Here is a 10,440-nt window from a genome sequence, read left to right as displayed (position 1 = left end):
CAGCCGCTGAGATGGGGGCCCGACGAAAGGAGGGGGAGGCAGCTCAGCATAAATAAAGCCTAATACGAAAAGCCCCCCTCCTACCCCCTCTCCTACCCCCTCTCCCACTAACCCTCCTGGGGCATCTGCCCGTGTTCAACTACCCTCTCAAACCCCTCCCCGTCAAACCCTAAACGCAAATGCACACACGTACATACATACATACATACACGTACATACATACATACACGTACATACATACATACACACACTCCTCACCTCCGCAAGGGGCACGAGCGCCAAACACGACAGGGCAAAGGTGGCTCCGTCCCCCCAACCCGTAAATCTGCTCAGGAAGGCCAGCGGCATCGCCACCATCAAAACGTTGAGCTTGGAGTCCAAAAAGAACTGCAGTGGCAGTAGCACATGGGGGGCAGTGTACGGCGAACCATTGAAGCATATACCATAGATAGATAGACGGGCTGGGGGGAGAAGTGGAGGATGGGGAGGTAGTGGGGAAGTACGGAAGGGGGTTGGGGGAAGTGAGGGGGTTATAAAAAACGAGGCCGTACATTTGGTGATTGTTGAGGGGCGGGGCAGGATAGGTTGGGCGAGATAATTTCGCAGTGTCTGAATGTGTGTATGTATGTATGGTTGTCGGTCTGTATGTAGCTGTTAGCTCGATGGTGTGGGGTGGAAAATCATTGACGGAAGGCGGCTGTCTCCAACCCCCTCACAAAACCCACATCGCATCAACCGCCCGGGGGTCAGCAACAAGACAACGGAGGGGGGGGAGGGAGGGAGGGTGGGAGGGTGGGTGGGAGGGGGAAAAAGCTTGGCAAGGTGAGAGCGGTAGGGGAAAGACGAACCACGAACGAGTGAAGTTGCTGCCAGGGCAAGAGTGTACCAGACGTAGAACTGACCGAAAGGCGTTCTTGAAGTGCGGCGACGTCGGGGTGACCTCGTAGTGAAGAAGATGTCGGAAAACTACCTACCTAGCCGTGGGAGGAGAGAAACGCAACAGCAACAGAAACCCCCTCCGACACACCCCTCCCCAAACCCTCTCGCTTCCCACCAGTCCGCGAGCTTCAATACACTAAATGATGTCGTGGTTTATTTCACAACACTAGCCTTACTTTAAGCTTCAGCAAATAGTCACCGTGCACCTCTACAGTATGCCACACTTGCACAGTACTTTGCCTTCGCCGCCTCTACCGCAAGCTTTGTATGCACAACCTTTTGACTTGCTGAGTGACTAGCAAAATGTGATGTGTCCCGAGGAGGTGCTTGGTAGCTGTCAAAACGCCTCCTAACCGAAATCCCCCTCAACCCAAACTCCGGTCGCCCTCCCCCTAGACAGACAGACTGACTGACACACAGACAAACAGATAGGCACAAAGGCAGACAGACAGACAGACAGACAGACAGACAGACAGACAGACAGATGAACGAGGCCTCCCACACTCACCGCTCGCGCCTCCGCCTTAACTTGCCCCAGCCGGCCATTGGCAGTCCCGCCAGTACGGCCCTGTGGGAGGTCGGGGGGCGCCGTGTGTGTTTTAATGACCGTGGTCGTGTGTGTACGTATGTATGTATGCGTGTGTTTGTGTATGTGCGGCAAAGACTGGGTTGTGACCAGCCCGCAGTGTTACATGGAAAGGGAGGGCTGAGAAACATGAACTCTCCCAACCACTCATAAGACTTGGTTGCGTGCGAGACGCGTGCAGCAGTTTCGGAGCACTAACACCGTACATGTCCGGCGAAGGCCTTGCCGTGACTGCTTCCCTTCCCCCCTCCCTCCCTTCCCCCCCCAAAGCCCCCCTCACGTGGGGGCGCGGAGCCGACCGGGAGATGGTTAGTGCGTGTGTGTACGGAAGCTGCTTTGGATGTGCGCGTGTGTGTGTGTGTAATGCTAGGTTCTAGCGGAGGAAAGGGGTGAGGGGCCGGGGTGGCATGCAAGTGGGTCGGGGGTCGCTCAAGGGCCACCTTGGGGGCCGCGCAGCACCTGTGAGCTAGGGACATGTGCATCCGTGTTGTGTATGTCTTCCATGGATGTTGTTCATGCTTGCATGAAGGATCCTAGCTTGCCCCCCACCCCCGCGCGTGGGTGCTGTGCTGTAGCAAAGCGCGGTGCTTGCAATATGGGGGCAACGGGCACGTCGGCTGTGACGTGAAAGGAAGGAGTGGTCGGATGCCGGGGGGGAGTGGAAGTCGCAGATATGGGACCCGAGGGGACGAGGCAAGCTGGGGAAAGTGGGACCGGCTCAAGGCAACGATTTGATGTGGATTGATGTGGATCGGCAAAATTTATTTTAGATCCAAAACTTTGGGTTTGGAGACAAGTATGGCTAGGACTGCTAGGATACCAGATTGCCATGTGCAGGCACCAAACCGTCCTGTGATGCTTTTAATTTCCGCATGGGACGCACCTTGCTAAGCGCCCTCACCAAAGGTGGAGGCGATAAGTCTGACGCACGTGAGTCTGCCATGGCAGTCGAACAGCAAATCTCACGTCGATGCTAAGGCCCTCCCCGGCGAAGGACGCTTTATCACCGAGATCGCTTGCAATTTTTTTCTAATGTGAATATCTATATTTCATACTTATTGTGGAAGCAAGAAGCCAGCACACGTTGGAGGTCTTCCTGCCGTAACCGCCAGCGCGAGCACGAAGTAGCGGGCACAGGTTTCTATGAAGTGCAGAATCCGAAAACTGTAGGTGTGGAGAGCCTATGATCTTCAGCTAATAGGTAAGACCAGAAAAAAGATGGCGGCAGAGACAGCTTTCCACGGCATGCCGTACGCATAGCTTGTTTGGAAAGGTTGGAAGGGGCGGCGACGTGGATAAGGAAAATATTTCAAGAACTATACCAACTCATTTTAATGCATGTGCTGCACGTAAAGTCAGCGACAAACAACAAATGCCAGCGGCTTCTACCAACGGATTTATACTTGCGGCAATGCGGACATGAGTGGCTATACCAAAAATTGCATCCAACGTAGCTTTCCTTCCTAGCTTTCCTTCAGGCCGTCACCTGTGTGATTCGTCCTCTTCGCTTCACAGCTCTTCCGGAGCCCTTCCCAGTCGGGCACGACCAAAACATCATATTTCCATTATTTTTTGAAGCTTCTAATTACATGGGAATTTACATGTACCGCATGAATCCCTTATGCGTGCTTGCTTGTTACGACAGTCACGAATGAGTAGCCCCAATATTTGGTTAGTTTGTAACACGTACATCCATCGGAGGGACACTTAGCTGATTAAATAACTTGATACATTTTGGAGGTCTTAATGCACGCACCTCATTGATTTATTTTGCTCCAGGCTGTCTGTCAATGTTTTTACCACCGTATCGCGGTGCTTGACTACTAAGTACAGAGAGGACATAGAAGCATGACTCCAACCTCTTAAATGTAGGAAGGTACAGGTGACTCTTGAATTATGAAATGTGCGTTGTTAGTCCCGGCATACGCCTGCAACTGCAATTCTTGCAATGTCCCATATCGCGCATCGTGCAACCTCCTCATAGACTCCGATCAAACCAACAAACCCGTACCCATGTACGCTAATGGGTTGAATCCGTGCACACGCCACCAACAAACTTGTCAAAGCAGCATATGACGCCAAACAAACCACCTACACACCAAGCATGCCCATTTGCTACGAAGCGCGTCGTTGTTATCCCGCACCGTGCGTGAGGCCGCCATACGCATAACTAACGCACGGCAGGCTGACGCAGCAGCCAACATGAGTTACGTCCGGCGGTGGGCACACTTGCGAAGCGCGTCATCTCACCAGAACACATGGAATCAACAAACACGGTCATACGACCATACGACCATACTGGCAATTACACCAATTAAATCCGTTGTCACTCGCTCGGAAACACACAACTATAAAATGTGAGCCAGGTAGACGGAGGTTTGTTTCATTCACTCCCAGGCCCTTAGGCAGGGCAACGCAGCAGCATATCATCAGGATGGGCCATCAAATGGAAAGCAGGTGCACATGTGATGTTCCTGGTGGTCCTGAAGTTCCCCGCGTTTTACCACGCACCGGACTGAGTGGTGATGGAACAAAAAACATCCCCGCAGGTGACCCACATCACCAAACATCGCGGTGGGGCCACCACTTTCTGAACGCACCACAGCACCCGCTTCTGCACGTCCACCATCCCCTCCACGCCCAACGCTGTTCATGGAGTTGTTGCCCAACCCAACCCGCCGCAACCTGTCCAATGCCGTCATGCTTTTCGCCGGCTTTTGCACCGCTGCTGCCGTCGATCATCGCTCCCCCCCTCACACACACACACACACGCATGTCGCCCACGTGTCTTGCTGGAGGTTGGAGTGGTTCAGACGAACCCAAAGGCTCATGAGCCGCCCTACTACATCAGCAAAGTCGAATTATGCGCTAGACGTTGGTGCAAGTTCGTCAGCACCTCTCAGGTCCCGGCGGCGTCCAATTGGAGAAACCCAACGACTTCGCCATGTCGACAACTTCATCCAGCACACGCGCACATCTGGATGCAACTCTATCCTTGGTCAGATCTGGTGCGACTGCGACTGTGATGACCTCGCCTGGCGGATCTGCTGGCTCAGGCAGCTCCTGCAGCCGCTGCTGTAGTAATGCGCGCGCATCCAGCAAATCCTGAGTAAAGAAGGTAGGCAACGAGGGTGCAAGAGCGCGTGTATCTGCTGCAAACGAAGATCCCAGTTGGTACTGCTGATGGAAGAGCTGGTGCGCATCGAATTTTCCCTTCTGCTCAAACTGCGCGGCTGAATGCTCGCGTACATTTGCAGCTGATCCCAGCGCGTCGATTTCGCCCTGCAGCTCTTCAGCAGCGGACAGCAACTTCTTCTGAAGCTTCACAATTTCATCCATCTGCTGTCGGAAGGCAGCAGCCTCGCCGCGGTACCTGTCAACCACCTGCTTCGTTAGCTCCTTCTGACTGTCGTACTCTAACTTCCTGTACGAGCATATGTATGTTACAGGAGATACGACAGCTGTGAGAAGGGTGTTGATGGTATCGTGGGATTTTAGTAAGGGAAACTACACTAGGAGCCATAAACGGGTGAACGCATGAAATCCTTTGGAACAGTGGCCAGCAACATCTATTCGCCCAGAGACACAAAAAAATGAAAGGTGTGCGGCCCAAGAAGGCGTTTGATGCCACGTGCCCCACCTCAACACCCCATTCAGGCAGGGGATTTTATTATTATTCCGCCGACCTAGCCCCCGAATAACGAAGATTTTTTTCAAAATCCCATACCACCCCTACCGCCTTTCCGGCTGTCTGCAACGAATATTAACAAACCAGCGGAATGATGTACGGTGATCTTGCATCCTTCACAACCTTTCGAACGCAGTCCACCTCTCTACTTACAGTGATGGGTGGGGCGGGGCCCCCAACCCTTTGCAGACCTTGATGTAGTTCGTTTGATGACGCTGGATTTTAGGTCGTGACGCATCCAGGATTGTGGTCACCGGCTCAGAAAGGAAGCACAGTACCGACTCCAGCAACTCTTGCAGATCAGCGGGAATCAGACGTTCATCCCAATCGGTGCTCAACACCATTTTCCGCGTGGGACCAAAAGCGCCGGACCGGCCCGCGCCCACCTGAACATCGCCTGACAAAAGCACGAATGGGCATGTGTTGCATCGGCAGCAGCCATGTCGTATTAAACTTAGGTGGGGTCAAGTGGTGCGCATATTAGCGCCCGACATGGCTTTCCTATATGACGAAACGATCAACAAACATGAAGTCACATAACCATGTGGATACACCCCATCCAATGGTTCGCGTCATCAGTGTTTTAAGCAAGGCACATGACAACATCCTGGCCACGAATGAACTGACCTGCACCCGTTGCGCTTTCAGAGGTTCCCACACCACCACCCTCCGGTAATCCAGCAGGGTTGTGTCCCGTTGACGGCTCATCCACCGCGGATGGCTCAACCTCGCCCTTGAGGGGCTCCGACTCCTCGATCTCTTCGTCCATGCTGCTGTCTGTGGCGGCGTCATCGCCGTCGTCATAGCCGTCGTCGTCATCATCTCGTGCGCTGAGGTTCACCCGACCTGTGGTGCACTGCGCTGGCCTGTCGACTGAAGCGGCACGCCTGGGAGGAGCCGCACCCCCGCCAGCACCAGCTGCACCGCCGCCACAGCCAGCGCCTACTCTGCCACCAGCAGCACCAGGTACACCAATAAAAGCACCAGCAGTGCGGCCGCCGTAGCCGGTGTTGATGATCCTGCCAGCAGCACCAGCGCCATGCCCCCCGCCAGCACCAGCCATGCCCCTGCTGCCCCCTTGCATCTCTGCATTTCTCCTGGCGGCTGGTGCTGATTTACGTCGCCTCTCCTCCACCATTCCCACCCCGCCCCCTTGCATGCCATTGCGCCCATCTTCAGGCGCGTCAGCGCCCCCAGCACTGCGAGCGAGCCCGCCATCACATTGCCCACCTCCGCCGGGTCCTGCTGCTTCACGCAGTGCTACCCCCCTAGCTCGCTCAACGTGCTCCTTTCCCTCCTGCTGCTGCTGCCCCTGCTGCTGCTGCTGCTGCTGCTGCTTATGACTGGCAAGAGCGCAGGGGTGGGGCTTGTCCCACACTTGAGCGTACTCAGGAATCATAGATGCGGGCAGCCGCATGTTTACAACTTCCGCGCGGACTTCAGCCAGCGACATGTACTCCACGTGGTCCCTGCAGCTGCCTGTGTTCACATACGGCAGCTTGAACTTCCTGTGCGCCACCTTTTGATCTTCGTGCATGCACAAGGCAAGCACCACCTTCCTCCCCGCTGCCGGGTTCTTGGTGAGCTCGAAGCACGCCTTGCACACGTAAATTTCCTTGAAGTACTCTGCGGGATTGCAAGGTGGCATGTGCGTGTGTGTGCGTGTGTGTGTGCGTGCGTCTGTGTGTGTGCGTGTGTGTGTGTGTGCGTGTGTGTGCGTGTGTGTGCGTGTGTGTGTGCGTGCGTGTGTGTGCGTGCGTGTGTGTGTGCGTGTGTGTGTGCGTGTGTGTGCGTGTGTGTGTGTGCGTGTGTGTGTGTGCGTGTGTGTGCGCGTGTGTGTGTGTGCGTGTGTGTGTGTGCGTGCGTGTGTGTGTATATGCTACAATACGCCTCAGGAGGTTTCCAAAAATGTAACGGACGGTTACAAAATACAAAATACAGATGACCGAAAGGACAACAGTCATAAGAACACACACGCACACAGAAAAGAGAAAAGTTCTACTCTACGTGCAAAGAATGCGAAAGACTTGCGTCAAAGCAGCACCAACACCGTAACGTGCGCTTCATGCGGCCCGCGTGCATGAATGGATGAAGTGCACCCCCGGGGCCAGTGATGCACTCCATCGATGGTATCATGCACGTAAAGGTTGCCAATGTTATAGCATAATCTGCCGCAACTTCGGGGGACTGGAAACTCTGTTGCTACCACCACCCACGAGGCAGAGTAAGACGGTACTTACCTGGCATTTCCGTGCCCCGGCTTCGAAGGCATAGTAAGGACACTACCATGGTCTTCTCATCTGGCGGCCCCCGCTGATGCACAGGCAGCAAACAGGCTTTGCTTTCCTCCACGTCGATGGCGCGGCTGCCATGGATCAGGACCTTTTCCAGGGCGGCGTGAGAGTTGTTTATGAACCGACGTCCACACCCGTCATGCGAGCACATGAGGACGCCACCGTACTGTTGGCAGTAGTCCTCTGCCAAAAGGGTGAGTGCGTTTTCAAGTAATCCATCTCGCGCAATAGCAATAACACTTGTTATGTAGGCAACTTCCTCTCCCACTTACTCTCACGAACGTGCTTATTCCGGCCGCCCTTCACAGCCGTCGCCATGGCTGGGTTAGCTTGCTGGTGCTGCTGCTGCTGCTGCTGCTGCATGACAGGCGGCTGAGCCGTCTCGGCGGCCTGCCTGCTGCATCCAGCACCATTACGTGCTGTATAATCTATGGCCTCAGATACATGGGTGGTTAGGCCAAACGCCTTGTACAACTGGCCTGCCTTCGCTCTTTTGGGTCTTCGCTCCGCCATCATACGCGCAGGCTAATCATCAGATAATGGTACGCTATGTTTAGGCAGTGTTTTGACGTAAGACAGTTCACTACATATAGAAAGATATTCGGTTAGTGTAGGTGACGTCTTATCTGGGAGTAATCGGTACGGATGACCATTGCCCCGGTGAGCCCTTTGGGGCATCAAGGCAGATGCCTTGCACTCATCTTATGGCGAATTCATGGCATGTTTCGGCTACATCTGGATATCGTGTAAACTAGCCGTCCGTTTGTAAGTTGAAAATGCTTTGGGCTTGGAAGCATGAATGGATACCCATGATATGCGAACGTACAGCAGCACCTGCCGCTTATTCCTGGCAGTAACAGCATACCGATTGCGTTGCGCTTGCCAGAAGTTAACATCAAACATCAAAGGAGCAGGGCATCAACATCAACGAAGTACGCCGATTTGTAGAGGAACCCGTTCCAAGGAGGGTTCCAACGCGTATGTCTGTAGCTGGCAGATTAACAAATTAATGGTCAGCTGTATGCAGACATACATCTCTGACTGCGCCCTTTTGTTTTGTCAGTTGGAAAGTCTGTTAGCGAGGGATTTGAAAATTGTCACCTGAGACCTCGACTTTGCTCGCTCTGTTTTACAATTTCGCATAATGTATATACGTGAATGATAGAAATGAAAAGAGAACGGAGGAAGACGAAGCCGAGCTGTAGCTGTTGTAACGCATTTCTGAGACATTCTGCAAGCAAGCGTGATGTTGTCCAAAGTGCGCTTTGCTAATACAAAGTAACGTATCCCGCATTGTTCCTACGACGCCACAAGTAAAGGCATGCCTGCAAAGTAATACCCTTCCCAGATAAAGGACGTTTTACAACAAACAGGAAACCTCACCCCAAGCGAGCTTGGGTCATTGCTAAAAAGCATTTGCAGAATAGAAAACAAAGACCGGTTGCCAAAGGCGTTTTAGTCCGCCGTATTCAACGAAGCCATGGGGACCTCAGTTCGCGAATACCTAAACGGTGCGGCAATCATGAGGGGGACTGGTATCGGCTGTTCGAAGCAAGCATGTCAAGCCGCCTGTCAAGCCCTGTCACGCCGCCCCCAGACATCAGAAAAAGGCTCCACCCACCGCCGTTCAGACAACGTCAGGGCATATTACCAATTACACTCTGATGTGTTCCCATGGCGCGTGTTCGGACACGGGTTCCCGACACGATATCAGCGTCCCCAAGTTAACGCCTTCCTAAATCCGGGACAGTTTACTATCGTTTTATCCAAAGACGGGTCGGTGCAAGCGCTGCCGTTGCAACTGTAGTTGGGTCAGCTCCCGAACCATGTCGGAAATCTGCGAGTGGAGAGCGCTGCCCGCAAACCAAGCCTCCCGAGATGCAGATCCAGAACTTTTGGATCCAGAATCTGCAGACCTAGATCGGGATGAACCATACCGCATCTGCAGGACACGCATGCACGCCGCGTCACGGTGTTCTTGCAGCACAGCAACCGGCCCCCGAACGCACCACGCTACGGCCCTTTCAGATGACCCCTTCATCTCAGATTCCGGGTCCGGATTCCCTTCCGGACCCAAATCCAGATCTGGATCCAGATTCTGGCGCGCAGCCCTAGCTGACGCCTGTGAGCCCCTGCTGCTACTGTCCCCTGCGGCAATAGGAAGCATGTGGGCCACCTGCGGACATACATACGTACGGACATATCTGTATATAGCTATCGAGCTGGTGTGGCCATCGGCCGGGGGTTTCCGTGTGCAAAGATGGTGTGCGTTTATAAACAAACTAGTCTTTATAAACAAACAGTTAATCAAAACAATTGAAAAAACAATACAACAAACTGTTATTGTTTTCCACTAACGTCAGATCTTGTCGTACCCTGGCTGTACGGCGAATCCAGATATAACCTTCATCTGTATAGACCTATACAGCTTTTTGACATCCAGACGACCCTCAGGTGGAGGGGTGATACCCGCGGGCTGGATAACCCTGCCTAGACCTGCTCCTGCATTGCCCCCGACTTCCTTGCCGCGCAGTAGAGCATGTTCTTGCATACACATGCATATGCACACGAACACATACACATACACATACACATACACATACACATACACATACACATACACATACACATACACATACACATACACATACACATACACATACACATACACATACACATACACATACACATACACATACACATACACATACACATACACATACACATACACATACACATACACATACACATACACATACACATACACATACACATACACATACACATACACATACACATGCATATGCACACGAACACATACACATACACATACACATACACATACACATACACATACACATACACATACACATACACATACACATACACATACACATACACATACACATACACATACACATACACATACACAA

General features: G+C 53.0%; 1 protein-coding gene across 1 annotated transcript in view; it reads right to left on the bottom strand.

The window, feature by feature from the left end:
- Positions 1 to 9,319: 9,319 nt before the first annotated feature.
- Positions 9,320 to 10,440, bottom strand: part of VOLCADRAFT_105408 (uncharacterized protein) — a gene marked incomplete at its 3' end in the record, with an annotated part of 3,999 nt that continues 2,878 nt past the window's right edge. Inside the window, exon 6 of the mRNA XM_002952145.1 lies at positions 9,320 to 9,449. Within this exon, the coding sequence (XP_002952191.1) occupies positions 9,320 to 9,449 (130 nt within the window). The remainder of the gene's footprint in view (positions 9,450 to 10,440) is intronic.

Source organism: Volvox carteri, assembly GCF_000143455.1.
Source record: "Volvox carteri f. nagariensis unplaced genomic scaffold VOLCAscaffold_28, whole genome shotgun sequence".
Lineage (NCBI taxonomy): Eukaryota > Viridiplantae > Chlorophyta > Chlorophyceae > Chlamydomonadales > Volvocaceae > Volvox > Volvox carteri.
This window is presented reverse-complemented; position numbering and strand designations above follow the sequence as displayed.